This window comes from Cetorhinus maximus, chromosome 14, assembly GCF_964194155.1.
Source record: "Cetorhinus maximus chromosome 14, sCetMax3.hap1.1, whole genome shotgun sequence".
NCBI classification, from domain to species: domain Eukaryota; kingdom Metazoa; phylum Chordata; class Chondrichthyes; order Lamniformes; family Cetorhinidae; genus Cetorhinus; species Cetorhinus maximus.
The window spans coordinates 98,859,796-98,879,441 of NC_135892.1; the positions used below are offsets into that span (position 1 = coordinate 98,859,796).

At 44.2% G+C, this 19,646-nt stretch overlaps 1 protein-coding gene across 2 annotated transcripts in view; it reads right to left on the reverse strand.

The window, feature by feature from the left end:
• LOC144689861 (neuroblast differentiation-associated protein AHNAK) overlaps window positions 1-19,646 on the reverse strand; it is a 55,903-nt gene that overhangs the window by 14,274 nt on the left and 21,983 nt on the right. For both annotated transcript variants that reach the window (XM_078557310.1, XM_078557311.1), the window contains exons 2-5: window positions 18,330-18,369; window positions 17,458-17,614; window positions 12,893-13,050; window positions 9,390-9,576 (exon numbers count right to left, since the gene is read on the reverse strand). In XM_078557310.1, coding sequence (XP_078413436.1) covers window positions 9,390-9,576; window positions 12,893-13,050; window positions 17,458-17,614; window positions 18,330-18,332 — 505 coding nt within the window. In that variant the 5' untranslated portion in view covers window positions 18,333-18,369. The remainder of the gene's footprint in view (window positions 1-9,389; window positions 9,577-12,892; window positions 13,051-17,457; window positions 17,615-18,329; window positions 18,370-19,646) is intronic.

Genomic DNA, 19,646 nt, shown 5'->3' on the forward strand with positions numbered 1-19,646 from the left:
CCTTCCCCTTCCCTGGCTCCTTAAGACACCCTTATTTCTCACACCACCTTTACTCCTTTCCCCTTCCTGACTCCTTCAGACACCTTTACTCCTCCCTCCACCCTTACTTCTTCCTCCAGCCTTACTCCCTCCTCTCTCCAAACACCACCTTCCCCTAGACTTCCTCCCCTCCCCGCACTCCTTACCCTCCAAACTCCTTCCCTTACACCTACCTCCCCAGTTGCCATCTTTTCCTCATTACCCTTCCTCCCCCTGTACTCCCTCCCAACCTCCCCCCTGCTGACATCTTAATTCCCCCCAACAAGCTTACCCCATCCAGACACCTTCATTGCCCCCCCACAACCTCACCCCATCCTGACACCTTCATTCCCCCCCACAACCTCACCCCATCCTGACACCTTCATTCCCCCCAACAACCTCACCCAGTCATGACACCTTCATGCCCCCCCCCAACTCACCCCATTCTGACACCTCTTCATCTCCCAGTCAATCCGAGACCTTCCTCTCCCACCCCCCAGTACATCTTCCTCTCCCAAACACAGCTGGACCTTCCTCTCCACCCCCTCGACCATCATCTATTGTGAACAGACCCTCAGCAGTGACGTTCCAACTTCTGTGAGCTGCTTCACAGCAGAGCCATGTCCATAAGAACCTTCCCAGCATGCCATAGTTGTTCCTCCAGTGTGCTGTTGGTGTCAGGCTCCAGTATCTTCTGCTCCTCGGATGTCTGCGACGTGAGCAAGGCCCTGGTGGAAAGTCCTGACTTCTGCACGTCGTGAAACCAATTTCTGGCCTTCTCGCCATATTGTCCACTTATGCCGCCGAGCACACCTGACGCCAATGGACATGGAAAATTCCACCCTAAGAAATGGGCAGTTCAGTTTCCCCATTCATCTCGTTGAAGAAACCTGCGCAGCGGCTCCTTAGGAATCAACATAAGCCTGCATACTACGCAAATTAATTTCTCCACCCCATTATCAAGTTTGGATTCCTTCACATCAATGGTAAGATTGTTAATGCCACCTTGAAATTCAGAAGAAAGCTAAATATCTGGCATTGAAGGTTTGTATCTTGTTAATGTGAATGAAGGCACTTTTAATTTTGATTTGGAATTAGGAATCTTAAGGTTTTAATCTCCATCTTTCTTTCTGTTTTTTATATATAAAAGACTATGGGATTTCTGTATTTTTAGTATAAATAAAACATTTATTAATATTAGATTTTGGAATATTAGCATCAAAATCTACATTAAATTTTTCAATAGTGAAGTTCATAAAATTTTGTTTCCCCTTTCCTTTTTAGTTTAGTGCAAGATCAAGATTGTTGATATCAATGAGAGAACACTGCAGTTTTACTTGCAGAGTTAGAAGAAGAATCATTGTTCCCTTTGATATTTGGTGCTTTTAAGGTGATTATCAAATGTTGAGATACTTAGTCCATTTAAGTTGGCTGAGGGCGTTGCAAACGTTGGAGCTTGTAGACATCAAGACCACCTTTTGGAGATTTAACCTCCATCCCAGATACATTTAAATCTTTATTTCATCTTCAAAATCGACATAACCAAGCTTGGACCTTTAAATTCTGTATCTCGCACCTTAACAGTGACTAATCTTTTGGACGTTTATTGTAGATATTTGAGGTCATCATTCCTCCTGCAATCTTTGGAACTAACACTTTAACATCAGCCATTAACCACATTGTTGTGGGTATAGGGTCACATGTAGGCCAGACAAGGTAAGGAATGCAAATTTTCTTCCCTAAAGGACATTAGTGAACCAGATGGGTTTTTATGACAATCTGGTGTTTCGTGGCCATCACTGTTGATACTGGCTTTTTATTCCAGATTTATTTGATTGAATTTAAATACCCCCAGCTGCCATGGTGGAAACTGAGTTTATATTTCTGCGTGATTAGTCCAGATCCTGGACTGGATCATTCATCCAGACCTCTAGATTACTAATCCAGTAACATAACCACTAAACTAACATACCCTTCTTGAACTTTCTTTTTATTCTTTCATGGGATGTATGCATTAATGGCTAGGCCAGCATTTATTGCCCATCCCTAATTGCCCTTGAGAAGGTGGTGGTGAGCTGCCTTCTTGAACCACTGCAGTCCATCTGGTGGTGTTAGGGAGGCAGTACCAGGATTTTGACCTAGCAACAATGAAGGAACAGTGATACAGTTCCAAGTCAGGATGATGTGTGTTTTGGATGGGAACTTGCAGGTGTTGGTGTTCCCATGCATCTGCAGCCCTTGTCCTTCTAGGTGATAGAAGTCACGGGTTTGGAAGGTTCTGTCGAAGGAGCCTTGTTGAATTGCTGCAGTGCATCTTGTAGATAGTACACACTGCTGCCACTGTACATTGGTGTTGGGGGGAGTGGATGTTTAAGGTGGTGGATGGGGTGCCAATCAAGTGGGGGTGCTTTATTCCAGATGGTGTCAAGCTTCTTGAGTGCTGTTGGAGCTGCACTCAACCAAGCAAGTGGAGAGTATTCCATCACACTGCTGACTTGTGTCTTGTAGATGGTGGACAGGCTTTGAGGAGTCAGGATGTGAGTTACTCATCACAGAATTCCCAGTCTTTGATCTGCTGTTATAGCCACAATATTTATATGGTTGGCCCAGTTCAGTTTCTGGTCAATGGCAAGCCCCCAGGATGTTGATAGTGGGAATTCAGTGATGGTTATGCCATTGAATGTCAAGGGGAAATGGTCTTCACTGGAGTGCTGCATTTGGGCTGCATTAGAGTGCTTCAGTTGGAGTTTGGTGAGAGAGGAACTTTTAAGGGTTAATTTCTATCTAAAGTCTAATCTTTCTTTAAATTAGCAACCAACTAAAAGTTGCTCTTTGAGTTGGGAGAAGGTGAGTTTAAGTTCAGCTTTAAAACAGGAGTTATACAGGCTCTGCTTGCAGCTGCAGCTGGTAAATTAGTTAACTAAACAGGTTTTCAGAAGCTAGATTCAGGTGGCATAAAAGCAAACCATCCACAGCGCTGCTTTTGTCTGCACTGCACTGCTGCTTTGGGCTGTATTAGAATGCTTCAGTTGGAGATTGGTGAGAGAGAGAGTTTGGTGAAGAGGGAAGGAGGTGATCCTTTCATTTTCTACCTTTTCTCAGTAAAAAGAGCGGCGGCCTTGGTAAGTAGGACCTGGTAATTATTTCTTTTGTCCTTAATATTCTCTAAGCTAGGGGAAGTAAAAGTAAAGGGAGTAATTTAGGGTAAGTCATGGCAGGGCAGCTTAGCCAAGTGGAATGCTCCTCCTGTGCAATGTGGGAAGTCAGGGCAACCATATGTGCAGGAAGTGTCTCCAGCTGCAGCTACTCAAAATCCATGTTTTGGAGCTGGAGCTGTGCCTGGTATCACTGTGGAGCATCCGCAAGGATGAGATCTTTGTGGATAGCACATATGGTGAGGCGGTCACACCGGAGGTAAAGAATACACAGGCAGAAAGAGAATGGGTGATTGCCATACAGAGTAAAAGCACTAGGCAGGTAGTGCAGGAGTCCCCTGGGCCCATCTCCCTCTCCAACAGATGTTCTATTTTGGATACAGCTGGGGGAGATGGTTTCTCAGGGGAATGCAGCAAGAGCCAAGTCCTTGGCATCGCGAGTGGCTCAGCTGCACAGAGGGGGTAAAAAGAGTGGTAGTGATAGGGGATTCTATTGTAAGGGGAACAGATAGACGTTCCTGAGGCCACAGATGTGACACCAGGATGGTATGTTGCCTCCCTGGTGCCAGGGTCAAGGATGTCACTGAGCGGCTGCAGGACATTCTGAAGGGGGAAGGTGTACAGCCAGAGGCTGTGGCCCATATTGGTACCAACAACCTGGATAAAAAGAGGGATGAGGGCCTGAAAGCAGAATATAGGGAGCTAGGAAATAAATTAAAAAGCAGGACCTCAAAGATAGTAATCGTATGATTACTCCCAGTGTCACATGCTAGCGAGATCAGGAATAGGAGAATAGACCAGATGAATGCGTGGCTAGAGGTGTAGGAGGGAGGGATTTAGATTCCTGAGGCATTGGGACCGATTCTGGGGAAGATAGGACCTGTACAAGCTGGACGGGTTGCACCCCTGCATAACCAGGACCGATATCCTCGCCGGGGTGTTCGCTAGTACTATGGGAGAAAGTTTAACCTAGATTGGCAGGGGGATAGGTACTTGAGTGGGCAGACACAAGAGAGGGAAACAAAGATAGGAATGAAAGACAGAAAAGTAGAAAGCAAAAGTAGAAGGTAAAGGAAACAAGGACTAGCAGCAAATAGGATCATAGTACAAAGAAAAGTGTAAAAATGTTAAAAAGATAAGCCTAAAGGCATTGTACCTGAATGCACGGAGCATTCGCAATAAGGTAGACAAATTTTCAGCGCAAATAGATCTAAATGGGTACGATATGATTGCGATTACGGAGACATGGCTGAAGGGTGACCAAGGCTGGGAACTGAATATCCAAGGGTACTCGATATTTGGAATGGATAGGCAAAAAGGAGAAGGAGGTGTCGTGGTGTTGTTAGTTAAGGATAAAATCAGTATGATAGTGAGAGGGGATATTAACTCAGAAAATCTAGATGTAGAATCAGCCTGGGAGGAGCTAAGGGGCAACAAAGGATGGAAAACATTAGTGAGAATTGTCTACAGGCCTCCAAACAGTAGTGATAAGGTAGGGGACAGCATTAAACAGGAAATTAGAGATACATGTAACAAGGGTACTACAGTAATCATGGGTGACTTTAATCTACATATAGACTGGGCAAACCGAGTTAGCAATACTTATGTGGTGAATAAATTCCTGGAGTGTGTATGAGATGGTTTTTTAGACCAGTATGTTGAGGACTAGGGAATAGGCTATCCTAGATTTGGTATTGTGCAATGAGAATAGTTTAATTAATAATCTTGTTGTGCAGGGTCCTTTAGGGAACAGGACCATAATATGACAGAAATCATCATTAGGATGGAAAGTGAAGTAGTCCGATCTAAAACTAGGGTCCTAAATCTCAACAAAGGAAACTACGAAGGTATGAGGCATGAGCTGGCTAAGCTAGATTGGGAAACTTCATTAAAAGGCATGACGCTTGATAGACAATGGCTAATATTTAAGGAACAAATGTATGCATTACAACTGTTACACATTTCTTTCTGGTGCAAAAACACAACAGGAAAAGTGGTCCAACCATGGCTAACAAAAGAAATTAAGGATAGTATTAGATCCAAAGAGGAGTCATATATAAAGTTGCTAGAAAAAGTAGCAAGCCTGAGGATTGGGAGCAGTTTAGAATTCGGCAAAGGTGGGCCAAGAGATTAGTTAAGAGGGGAAAAATAGAGTGAGAGTAAACTTGCAAGGAACATAAAAGAGGACTGTAAAAGTTTCTAGAAGTATGTAAAAGATTAGTGAAGACTGATGTAGATGCCTTACAGTGTGAAACAAGAGAATTTATAATAGAGAACAAGGAAATGGCACAACAATTAAACAACTACTTTAGTTCTGTCTTCATGGAGGAAGACACAAATAACTTCCCAGAAATACTAGGGAGCCAAGGATCTAGTGAGAACGAGGAATTGAAGGAAATTAGTATTACTAAAACAATAGTGCTGGAGAAATTAATGGGACTGAAAGCCGATAAATCCCCAGGGCCTGATAATCTACATCCTAGGGTACTAAAAGAGTGGATGCGTTGGTTGTCATCTTTTGATTAAGTCCCTCATAAGAGGTTAGTATGTAAATTAAAGCACATGGGATTGGGGGTAATATGTTGACATGGATTGAGAATTGGTTAGCAGACAGGAAACAGATTAGGAATAAATAGGTCTTTTTCGGGGTGGCAGGTGGTGACTAATGGGGTACCGCAGGGCCCCAGCTATTCACAATATATATCAATGATTTTGATGAAGGAACCAAATGTAATATTTCCAAGTCTGCTGATGACACGAAACTTGGTGAGAATGTGAGCGATGAGGAGGGTGTTAAGAGGCTTCAAGTCGATTTACTCAGATTGAGTGAGTGGGCAAAAACATGGCAGATGCAGAGTAACATGGATAAGTGTGAAGTTATCCACTTCAGTAGGAAAAACAGAATGGCAAAGTATTATTTAAAGGATGATAGATTGGGAAATGTTGATGTACAAAGGGACTTGGGTGTCCTTGTACACCAATCACTGAAAGCAAGCATGCAGGTGTAGCAAGCAGTGAAGAAGGCAAATGGTATGTTAGCCTTCATTGTGAAAGGACTTGAATACAGGAGTAAAGATGTCTTGCTGCAGCTGTACAGGGCCTTTGGTAAGACCACACCTCGAGTATTGTGTGCAGTTTTCATCTCCTTACCTAAGAAAGGATATACTTGTCATAGAGGTAGTGCAGCGAAGGTTCACAGACTGATTCCTGGGATGGCAGGATTGTCGTATGAGGAGAGATTGGGCCGATGAAGTCTGTATTCACTGGAGCTTAGAAGAATGAGAGGAGATCTCATTGAAACATATAAAATTCTGACAGGGATGGACAGACTGGAGGCAGGGATGATATTTCCTCTGGCTGGGGGGTCTAGAACAAGGGATCACAGTCTCAGGACATGGGGTAAACCATTTAGGACTGAGATGAGGAGAAACTTCTTCACTCAGAGGGTGGTGAACCTATGGAATTCTCTACCACAGAAGGCTGAGGAGGCCCAGTCACTGAATACATTTAAGAAGGAAATAGATAGATTTCTGGACTCTAAAGGCATCAAGGGGTATGGGGAGAGAGCAGGAGTATGGTGTTAAGATAGAGGATCAGCCATGATCATACTGAATGGTGGAGCAGGCTCCTATTTTCTATGTTGTTATATTTCTAGGTTAGATTTTCTTCTGTTGGAGATAGACATTGGCCAGCACTTGTGTGGCAGGAATGTTACTTGCCACTTATCAGCCCAAGCCTGAATGTTGTCCAGGTCTTGCTTCATTTCAACATGGACTGCATCAGTAGTTGAGGAGTCACAAATGGTGCTGAACATTGTGCAATCATCAGCAAACATCCCCACTTCTGACCTCATGATGGAGGATGGTCATTGATGATGCAGCTGAAGATGGTCCGGCCTAGGACAGTACCCTAAGTATCTCACGCAGTGATGCCCTAGAACTGAGATGATTGACCTCCAACAACTGCAGCCATCTTCCTTTGTGCTGGGTACAACTCCAACCAGTGAAGAGTTTTCCCCCCCGATTCCCATTGACTCCAGTTTTGCTAGATGCCACACTCGGTCAAATGCTGCCTTGATGCCAAGGGCAGTTACTCTTACCTCACCTCTTGAGTTCAGCTTTTTTGTTCATGATTGGACCAAGGTTGTAATGAGGTCAGAAGCTGAGTGATCCTGGTGGAACCCAAACTGAGCATCAGTGAGCAGGTTGGTGCTGAGTAAGTGCTGCTTGATCGCACCTTTGACATCACTTTCCGTCACTTTACTGGTGATCGAGAGTATACTGATGGGGCGGTAATTGGCCGGGTCAGATTTGTTCTGCTTTTTTGTACAGGACATACCTAGCCATTTTTTCACATAGCCAGGTAAATGTCAGCGTTGTAGCTGAACTGGAACAGCTTGGCTAGGGCTGTGGCAAGTTCTGGAGCACAAGTCTTCAGTACTAATGCCAGAATATTGTCAGGACCCATAGCCGTTGCAGTATCCAGTGCCTTCAGCCATTTCTTGAGTTAATTGAATTGGCTGAAGACTGGCATCTGTGATGCTGGGAGCCTCAGGAGGAGTCCAAGGTGGATCATCCACAGCACTTGAGGCTGAAGATGGTTGCAAATGCTTCAGCCTTCTCTTTGCACTGATGTGCTGGGCTCCCCCATCATTGAGGATAGGGATATTTGTGGAGCCTCCTCCTCCAGTGAGTTGTTTAATTGAACACCACCATTCACAACTGGATATGGCAGGAATACAGAGCTTAGATCTGATCCATTGGTTGTGGGATTGCTTAACTCTATCACATGTTGCTTATGCTATTTGGCATGCACGTAGTTCTGTGTTGTAGCTTCACCAGGTTGACACCTCATTTTTAGGCTGGCATGCCCTCCTGAACTCTTCATTGAACCAGGGTTGATCCCCCGGCTTGATGGTAATAGTGGAGTGGGGGATATGCTGGGCCCTGAGGTTACAGATTATGGTTGAGTACAATTCTGATGCTGCTGATGGCCCACAGCACCTCATAAATGCCCAGTCTTGAGTTGGTAGATCTGTTCGAAATCTATCTCACTTGACACGGTGAGAGAGCCACACAACATGGTGGAGGGTATCCTCAACGTGAAGACAGGATGACATCTCTACAAGAACTGTCACTCCTACCGATGCCATCATGGACAAATGCATCTGCGACGGGTAGATTGGTAAAGACGAGGTCAAGTACATCTTTCTCTCTTGGTTCCCTCACCGCCTGCTGCAGACCCAGTCTAGCAGCTTTTCCTTTAGGACTCGTCCAGTTCGGTCATTAGTGGTGCTGTTGAGCCACTCTTGGTGGTGGATATTGAAGTCTCCCATCCAGAGTACATTTTGTGCCCTTGCCACTCTCAGTGCTTCCTCCAAGTAGTGTTCAACATGGAGGAGTACTGATACATCAACTGAGGGGGAGTGGTAGGTGATAATCAGCAGGCATTTTCCTTGCTCATGTTTGACCTGTTGCCATGAGTCTTCATGGGGTCCAGAGTCAATGTTGAGGACTCCCAGGGCAACTCTCTCCCAACTGTTTACCACTGTGCTGCCATCCCTGGTATGTCTGACCTACCAGTGGGACAGGACATACCCAGGGATAGTGATGATGTCGTCTGGGACATTATCTGAAAGTATGATTCCGTGAGTATGACCATGTCAAGCAGTTGCTTGATTAGTCTGTTGGACAGCTCTCCCAATTTTGGCACAAGCCCTCAGATGTTATTAAGGAGAACTTTGCAGGGTCAACAGGGCTGGGTAAGCCATTGTCATTTCCAGTGCCTAGGTCGATGCGGAATGATCCGTTCAATGATTCATTCCTTATTGACTTTTTTGTAGCGGTTTAATACAAGTGAGTGGCTTGCTAGGCCATTTCAGAGGGCACTTAAGAGTAAACCACATTGCCTTGGGTCTGATGTCACATGTAGCCCAGACCAAGTAAGGATGGCAGATGTCCTTCCCTAAAGGACACTAGTGAACCAAATGACAATCGATAATGGGTTTCATGGGCACCATTACTGAGTATAGCTTTTAATTCCAGACTTCTTAAATCCAGATTTCTTAATTGAATTCAATATTATGAAAGGAATGTAACATGAGCTCTGGCTTCATCATTTTGGTATTTAAGCCATTTGTACCATCAATGTCAAAGCTAGACATCTTCAAATCCATAGTTAGTAAATCCATTTTTAATACCGAAGTATAAATATTACCTTTAGTTGCCTTTAGGTTCATGTCAATATCAGGAGAGGATATCCCTTTCACATTGAATGAAGGCATTTTATTTTTTCCATTGACATCCATGCCTGGACCATCAACACTCAGATCTGGTTTTGTTAGCTTAAGATGTGGTTTAATCTTGCTGTTGTATAGCTTTAAGTAAGCCTGATCACCAGATCCCTACAAAGAAAAAAATAATTTGTAATGTAAGTATACTCAATTGATTTTGGTTTCTCAACGGTCTAAATATTTCATACATAAGATCATAAGAAATAGGAGCAGGAGTAGGCTGTTCAGCCTCTTGAACCTGCTGATATGATCAGATAATAAGATCATGGCTGATTGGATTGTGGCCTTAGCTCCACTTTCCTGCTTGCCTCTCAAAACCCTTGACTCCCTTGAAGATCAAAAATCTAACTCAGCCTTGAATATAGTAAGTCCTCGCTTAACTTCATAGTTGCATTCCTGAATGTGCAACTTTAAGTGAAAGAACGTTAAGTGAGTCAGACCTTCCCATTACAACCAATGTAAAAACTGTACTTAGGTTCTGTAGGACCTTTCTCCTTTGTAAAAGAATACCTTGCAGTTGAAATACATTACATTGCTAAGTTCTTATATTCATAAATGAACTAACTTTTAAAATAAAATAAATTGAAATATATAAAAGGAATGTGCCCTTTCTGCTTACTTCCTGCTCCTTGCCTCTCCCGCTCCCCAACCCTCCCAATCACCATCGACCTTGCTCGCCGAACCTCCCGCTTGCCACACATCTCACTGCCTGACTTCCTGGTCACTGGCCGACCTTCCCAGTCGCAGGCTGACCCTCTTGGTTGCTAGCTGACCCTCTCAGTTGCCGCCGATCGTGCTTACCAAACTTCTCACTCACCGTACTCATGCTCCCTGACCCTTCCCGTCGCTGGCCGACTCTCCTGCTCCCCATCTCTCCCACCTCTACTGCTCCCCACCTTTCCCACTCCATGCCTCTCTCGCTCGCCGCTTCCTTCTCTTGCACTCTCACTAGTAGCAATGGTTCAGGAGATGAGCAGCGACAGGCAGGAAGAGTAGCTTTGGAGTGAAAGCAGCTTTGAGTTGTAGGGTTGCACAGGTAAGTTGCAAGCTGAAGAGGCAGAGTTAGCGGCAGAGGGAGGGTTAGCGAGAGGGAGGATTGGCCAGCAACCAAGAGGGTCAGAGACCAGGAGAGTCGTCCGGCAACCAGGATAATCGGGAAGAATGATGTACAGTGAGCAGCAGGTTCAGCATGCACAATCAGCTGTGACTGGGAAGGTCAGGGACCGGGATGACTGGCCAGCAACCTGGAGTGGAGGGGATTAGGTGGGTTGGGGACCAGGGGTTTCAGGGGCAATGAGGGTCAGGGACTGGGGGGTGGGGGTCAGCAAAAGGAAGGGTCGGCCAGCAACTGGGTGAGTCAGGGACCAGGAGGGTCAGGGACAAGGTGGATTGGGGACTGGAAGAGTTGGGACAAAGAGGATCAGGGACCGAGTGGGCTGGCAGGAGAGAAGGTCCACGAGAGGGCGGGTCTGCGAGTGGAAGGGTAAAGCGAGAGGGAGGGTCTGCAAGAGGGAGAGTCACAAGAGAGGGGGTTGGTGAGAAAGAGGGTTCGTGAGCGGGAAGGGCCACGAGAGGGAGGGTCTGCGATAGAGAGGGTGGGAGAAAGGGAGGGTGGACAAGAGGAAGGGCTAGTGAGGGGGAGGGTGGGTGAGAGGAGGTTAGGCCAGCGACCAGGACGGTCAGCGAGAGGAAGGGTCACGCAACCCTATGTCACACCTGGCGTGATACAACGTTAAATAAAATTCCTGATGTTAATCGCGAATACCTACCCCATTAACTTACCGAAATTGCAACGACTTAAACCAGGGCAACCTAAACTTACCATATACTGAGGATTTACTGTATTCAATGAATCAACCTCCACTGCTCTCTGGGGAAGAGTATTCCAAAGACTAACAACTCTCAGAGAAGAAATTTCTCCTCATCTCCATAATAAATGGGAAACCCCTTATTTTTAAACTGTGTCCCCCAGTTCTAGATTCCTCCACATCAGCTCAGCATCTATGCTGTCAAGCCCCTTCAGAATCTTATGCTTCAATAAAATCACCTCTCATTCTTCTAAACTCCAATGAGTATAGGCCCAGCCTTTCCTCATAAGGCAATCCCTTCATCCCATGAATCAGCCTAGACAGCCTCTTTGAACTGCTTCCAATGCAAGTATATCTTCCTTAAGTAAGGAGACCAAAACAGTAAATAGTACACTAGGTGCAATCTCATCAATGCCCTGTACAGTTGTAGCAAGACTTCCCTACTTTTATACTTCATCCCCCTTGCAATAAAGGCCAACATTCTATTTGCCAATCTAATTACTTGCTGTACCTGCATGCTAACTTTCTGTGATTCACGTACAAGGACACCCAAATCTCTCTGTACCGCAACATTCTGCAGTCTCTCTACATTTAAATAGTATACTGCTGATCTATTCTTCCTGCCAAAGAGGACGACCACACATTTTCCCAAATTATACTCCATGTGCCAAATTTTTTGCCCATTCACGTAACCTAACTCTTTGCAGACTTTGCCTCCTCACAACTTGCTTTCCTACCTATCTTTGTATTGTCAGCAAATTTGGCTACAATGCAGTTGGTCCCTTCATTCAACTCATTAATATAGATCATAAACAGCTGAGGCTTCACCATTGATCCCTGTGGCACTCCACTGGTTTGCCAACCCAAAAATGACCAATTTATCCCAACTCTCTGTTTCCTATTAGTTAGCCAATCTTCTATCCATATTACCCCCCCATCTACTCAGAACTCAGTTGTGGCAGGAGACTCCTGGGAGGTCAGCAGAAACGCTTAGGAATGTCCTCAAAGCATCAGTCAAGAGGTCAAACAATCCTGCCAGCTCAAGGGAGTCCCTGGGATTTTGACCACCCAAAATGGAGATGGTTCATCCAGGAAGGCAACAAACACATCAAGAGACTTGTCGGGAATGTGCAAAGTTGAGGTTGAGACATCAGAGGGAGCGCACAAACCTCCAAACAACCCATCTACCCAACCCTTCAAGCACCATCTGCCCCGCATTGGGAAAATCTGCAGATCATGCATTGGACTTATCAGCCACCTCAGAATTCATCGAACCAGAGTGGAAGTAAGTCATCCTCAATCCCAAGGGATTGCCTAAGAAGAAGAAGGGGAGATTACCCCCAATATCATGAGCTCTTTTTATGTGGCACCTTATCAAATTCCTTTTTGGAAATCCAAATGCACAATATCTACTGGTTCCCCTTTATCCACCCTACTTGTTACATCCTCAAATACCTCTAATAAATTTGTCAAACAGTATTTCCCTTTCACAAAACCATGTTAGTTTTTCCTGATTGTATAATGATTTTCTAAATGTACTGCTACTACCTTCTTAATAATGGATTCTAGAATTTTCAGAATGGCAGTTGAACATACTGGTATAAAGAATTTTTTTTTACCATGTCAGGACTGTTGTATCTGAAATCTGGACTCTTGAGTTCTTCTTTTTCATTCAGTTTTAGACTTGTTTTGTATGGTTCTGAATATTTTAGTATTTTGCTAACCTCTTTACTGTTTAGATTGTCAAAATGTATTGTTACTGCATTCAGTTGATCACCTACAAGATAACGAAGATAAGTTTATAAGTTTGTTTGTCATAAAGTAACATGTACCACATGTTTCCAGATAATATCTGTTATACTAAAATTTGTTCAACAGTTGAATACAGGAATAAACACCAGCAATATTATCATATAGATCAAAGCATGTTTTATTCAACATTTTGCAGAAGGAGGCCGGGATATCAAATAATCATATAACCTGAAGGATATCCAACAGATATAATTTACTTTGATTTTCAGAAGGCATTGGAAAAGTTCCACATCTGTGGATTTTAGAAACAATTAAAGCTCATGCAATGACTGGAGTATTAGTTAATTTGATTGAAAATTGCCTTGACAATGGAAAGCAGAAGGTGAATATAAATGGGAAAAGTTCAACGTGGATAAGTACAGTAATTCCTCACTTAATGTTGCAGTTGTGTATCTGAAAAGTGTAACTTTAACTGAAACTACTTCAAGTAAAACAGATTTTCACATTACAACCGACTTAAAAGCTGTAGTTAGATTCTGTAGGACATCTCTCGTCAGAAAAAACAAGAAAACATTATACCCTGTAAATTGAAATATTATACATTCCTAAATTCCTATATTCAGTGAGTCAGCAAGTGGGAGAGGGTCAGGGAGCAGGAGAGAGTCAGGGAGTGGGAGAGAGTCAGCAAGCAGGAGAAAGTCAATGAGCGGGAGAGTTGGGGAGCAGGAGAGAGTCAGGGAGAGAGAGAGTCAGAGAGTTGACGAGCAGGAAAGAGTCTGTGCACGGGAGAGTGTCGGCAAGTGGCAGGGAGTTGGGGAATGGGAGAGAATCGGGGAGAAGGAGTCGGGGAGAAGGAGAGAGTCAGGGAGCAGGAGCGAGTCAGCAAGGGGGAGAGTGTCGACGGGTAGGAAAGAGTTGGTGAGCGGGAGAATCTCGGCAAGTGGCAGGGAGTTGGGCAGAGGGAGAGAATTGGCAAGTGAGAAAGAGTCAGCGAGAGGAAGGAGCCATTCTAAAATGGCGTTGATCAGGTCATGCAATGCTATGTCGGCCTCAGCATGAAATATGCTAAAGCGGAAATCCCAATGCCAAGTTTGCATACTAGCCCCATTATATCTGTGACACTAAAGCAGAACAACACTAAATGAGGCAATTTAAAACGGGGACTTAGAATAATGAAAGATAAGGAGGAAGGGACTTAGGGTTATATTGTTAGGGTTTTGGATGCCTATATTCCCTTTGAGCTGAATCAAACAAAATACAATGACAAGATGTGGAGACTGCTGAAAACTAATTGACACAATCATTCTTCTTACAAGAGGAGTCACCATTAAAAAAAATAAGGAACAGGGCTGCATGGAGTCAAAAACTATATATTAAGAAGAAAAGGTTCAGGCAATCCTTCACACAAACCCCGCCCAAGTATTTTGGTGACAGAATTGGGAGCACAGTCAGTTTGAGGTGGCAACCCGTATATCTGAAAAATCCCTAAATATCAAGTATGCATTCTACTTACAAAACTAAAAAAGTGGTGAGAAACAGCAATGGGAGACCAAGTGCAACCTTTGTGGCCCCTGTCTTTCCAGAAATTGAAACCCAGGAAGTAGCATTTAGGAAGAGGATGAACAGCAAAATGCTACTCCAGGCAATGCTGGTGGCCACTCATCTATCCCCTCAATAATGTTCTATCTCTTGCACTCAGTGTCCCAGAGAGACACACTTGGGGCAACTAGATAATACAAGTGAGAATTTGACACTGGGTAATGCATGGAATGCAAAGGAGCAGTTGTGGCAGTGAAGCCTAATGTTGCTGGGCAGAGGTTTAGAAAATGTCAGCTCCTTTCTTTTTTTTGAAGACTTAGATCTCAGGCATCCTGCCATGAAAATAAGGATGTTAGCAGAGCACATGCGGAGGCATGTAGCAGACTCTCAGAAGATCTACAGCAGTTGGCTGGGATTGACTCTAATGTTATTCTGTACAGCACCATTCGGAGAATAATTCACATGAATGCAGTATATTTTGGAGCACCTGGCGGCTTCAGGAACGTCTGCAAACATTCCACAGTACGCTGAGACCTCCAGGCCAATCATTGATTCCAGTGTGGCAATGCTGACTGCAAGTCTTGGGGATGGTTTGGAGAGATTGATGCCTATTGGACTCTGTAACATCCAGGGCAGCACCTCAGGCTAACGCGATATTGAGGGTTAGCTCTCATGGAATTAAGAGGCAAGTTTTGACTTGGCACAGTAGTGCAAAATGAATCAGCAACCCATGTTACATCTTTCATGATTTTTATTGCCACTTATCATAATCTGCCTCTAAGAGTCTTAAATGAGTTCATAAGGTCGGTTGTTGCAACAGATCACTTCGCCTATATTTTTTTGGCAAGTGCCAGTCCGATTACAGGAGTCTGTACAGAATGAGATTGCTTTTTCTCAATACAGCAGCAAAAGAAGACACTGTGAACAGTTCCCTCAGATGTCTTCGCAGGTGGAAGTTAATCTTCAGAACCAGCGTGCCAACGAACCAATGCCAGAGACGCGGCCTATTGCCAGTCCACTCCAGGACTCAGCACTCTGAGAGGAAAGCCACTTCAACCTCATGAGCATCACCGTAGCAAGCATCCACATTTCAGACCCAGGCCACGAAGTGGCTTTTAAAAGAATTGTTAGAATAGAATAGCAAACCTATTCTGGTTTGCTTGGGTGCCAAGTATGGTGGAGTGCAAAGGAATGTCCTTTGGATATAATGTTGCAACCAATTATCTGAACAATTGATGGACTGGCCATTTACTATTTGATTAGCATTAAGAAGAATCAGATATAGTTATGGTGTTGCATTTATCTTTTCCATTGGTCCTAATTGTGCTGGGACCTCATTAAAATGGTAAAAGCGTGCAGCCAGTGTTATCTGTGCTATTCATTGGCTATACACAAATTTGGAGGGGTCAGAAAGTCAGACATGTTTGATTGCAATCAGCACCTCTCTAAGGGTAGACACATTCTGGCTGTAGACAGCAGTAAAATTTCCTATATTGAAGAAGGCGGCCAGGACAAGACGCCCAGGTTCTCTGATGCTGCATTGCAGACCCTGGTCTAGGCAATGAACAAGAGACAAATTGGGCTGAATTTTCCCACCTTAGGTTTTTTCTGGACTCAGGGACTATTTTCAGGCCTCCAACCCAATTGCCGCCACAGTGGAACTACCAGTACAATCTTCTGAAAGAGGTCCAATCAAGAGGGCACCTCTGAGGTCACTCCATTTGGAGACAGTTGGCAGGCTGAGGAAATGGGAGGGCAATTCGGAACATTCAGTTGCAAGGGCCTACACACTGCCTGCAGTGAGAAAGCTGCTGAGGTGAATGGGATGAGACAGGGCGCAACAAAATGGATGCATGAAACAGCTGGAGGAAACAACAGCCGCTATGTCAACGGCAGCACTATCCATGACATTGGTCTCCAGGGGCTAATCATAGATTTGAAAGCTTCTGCCTCCAGCTAACGTCAAGCTTGCCCATTTGCACCTTTATAGTTCAGCTTGCAGATTATTTTTATAGTGCTCCAACCTTCCACTGTGCACTCAGCTCCTGCAAGTTGATGAGCTGCAGACAATGCTGAGATCCTGCACACCGCTGGTAAAATTCCATTGCTCTCAGTAAATGCTTGCCTATTTCTTCATTAACAACACCAATTGGCTTCTCGCTGCTGCCGGAGTGTTTGCCATTGACACACAGGAAGCTACCTCTAGGAAAGGCAGGGACATATCGACATTCCTGTTCAACATCATTTTTCTAATTTTCCTCGGCTAGAACTATAGGAAGGATATTCACTGATAAATAACAGGCCACATGTGGGCAGGAGCTCAGGCAAGGGAAAAGGACGCCATTGGTACCAGCTCACCAGAGGGCAAGGCCGAGTATTAGCCCAGCTGCAGAAAAGGGCCCAGGCCACTGAATAAGGCTAATGGACATGCATCAAGAAATGCAAAGGGCACATGGTGACCTGGCAGTGAGCTTGCAGTCTTGGAGGAGTAGAGCTTAAACTTGCATCAAGGTTTCACACAGAGCATGGAACCCATTCTGCCCAACGTGTATTGCATGGTCACCTCCATGAGCAGGCAAATTAGCTAGATAGTGAGGGAGAGGAAGCCCTTTCGATTCCTAAAGATACCAGGATGGTGATGGAGAGCACACAAGGCAATGTTGGTGCACGGTACAGGGAAAGGAATGCATGCATCTGTGCTGCCAGCTGTATGGAACACTTAAGTAATCTTTTTTGCGGCTGAAAAACAAGCATGGCACCAACAAATTTCTAAGTCAGTGAGTTTTTATCTATTTGGTTTGTCCGTCGTAATAAAATTATGTTGATTCTAGGTCTGTATCACCTTTGGCATATATTATATATCATCATACATCAAAAGAAAAGCAATAGTTACCTTTTTTCAAAGTGCCAGCTTTTGCAACTGGAGAGTTTTGCTGAATGTTCTCAATAATAATACCTCCATCAGCTGCATCGGTGAGGGTAAGTCCATCAGACAAGGCCCCAACATTCCCTGGGAGAACGACCGCTGCGCTCTGGTCAAAGCTGAAATTCTAGTTTCAGAAAAAAGATCATACATAAGGACTTGGAATGTTATTCTCAAAGCCTGATAATTCACCCATAGATTTTAAGTGAATAGATGTATTTCTACGTATTTCAGTGTCGCATTGAAGGGGAAGTACTTTTCCCCATTTATGGTATCAGTGGGTGCAAGATCAGGATATTGTAGAGGGGAAAGCTCTATACAAAATGTCTGCTCCCATGCCCATCCTGCCATGCCTGCTGTCCTACAGCAATATAAAGAGCAACCTTGGTGACTTGTTCTGGTTATCTGGTGTTTATGTTTGGGCTGCGTATTTTGATTGCTTCCTTGTGGATTGACACCCAGCAACAATGAAGGATATGTGTCCAAGTCAGGATGGCATAAGACTCAAAGGGGAACTTGAAGGCGCTAGTGTTCCCATACTCCAAAGCCTTTGTCGTTCTAGGTGGTGGAGGTGCTGTCAAAGAAAGCTTGGAGAATTACCTCAGTGCATCCTGTAAATAATACGAACTGAAGCCATGGTACACCAGAGATGGAAGCATCCCATTATAATCAGGTTCATTTGCTAGAAAATACTTTTCTAACATTAATAGATGAATGAATATAGAAGCCAGAGAGACTTTGCATCAAAATGAAGTAAGAGAGGTGACAGAACATAGAAAGCATTGGAATTGTCAGTCTAATGGCGAGCTCACATAATTAAACATGCAAAGACAATTACATACCATTCTGCTTCCTCAGTCACTGCTCTTCCAATATAAATCCCTGAAGACAGAAAAACAAAATGGAAATCTTGAATGTTCTACAATATCGGCACCACATTTAATTTTATTCTGCCTTCAAATTCCTCCCTCTTTCCCTGAAGGTGCTGATTCATTCCATAAGCACCAGTTGCCTTCCAGTATGTTGTGGCATTTCTGCACCAACGAGGCTACTTAGTGACTATCGCCAGCCATTCAACTGGGGATATTGCACGTGAGCCCAAAGCTTATAAAAGATTTTAATCAACACAGTGCAGATTGTTTTTGTGGAAGACCTGTCTCTGTTGGATAAAGTATTCTTCCAATCTCTGGCAGTATTCTTCAGTTCTGCGCCCACTTTTCAAGTCAAGTCACCTAGCTGCTTTCATTTACATCACCTGTGTCTTTCAATTTGTTAATGCCCGGTTCACGTAGCAACATAGAAACATAGAAACATAGAAATTTTATTGCATAAGGGGAGGCCATTCAACCCATCATGTCCTTTTGGCCAAAAGAAAGTTATTCAACCCTAATCCACTTCCCAGCTCCTGGTCCATAACCCTGTAGGTTACAGCATTTCAAGTGCATATCAAAGAAATGTTTTGTCTGCCCTCTATCCTCTTTTCCCTAAAGAATATTAGTTGAGGCCTGTGACTCTCTCCTCATAATTGAAGATCTTAAGGTCTTTGAACAAGAGACAATGGATTGGGGATGGGGTGGGGGGGGGTCGGGGTTAACTCCTAGCAAGTTTCCTCCTGACTTCAGTAGGTTTCTGTGCAGCCACAGCAGGGCAAGGTCACACCAACTTTAATAACTAGCCCACTTCCAGACCAGAACAGGTGTCTGCTGTCCTCTAGAAAATCTCCGACAGAGAGAGAAAAAAGGGCTACAGAAGTTAAGCTTGCACAGCTGTAGCATTCAGATAAGTGTGCCATAAGTTACTCTGAGATCAAGGGATGTGATGTTGAAGCCAACTAGCTGGAATCCAGTTATCAGAATGGGAGGGTGAATATACCCAAGAGCAGAGGATCCAGGTGGAGGTCCCTCAGGGAAGCAGTGCAATATTTCATGATCCACTGGGAGGCACCTCGACATTGTCTATAGTCTCAGTGGCTTGCAGCCAATTAACATAAAAGCTTGACAATTTCAGAGATGAGAAATAGTGGTTTTAGTAAAATTTCTCACTTGAAAGTGCAAATTATCAGTTTGAAATGGTTTCATTGCCCAGACAGTGACAACTTGGATTTCTCAAAGAAAAGCACATCACTTAGAACATTAGTGAAGTTTACAAGGGAGAGAGGA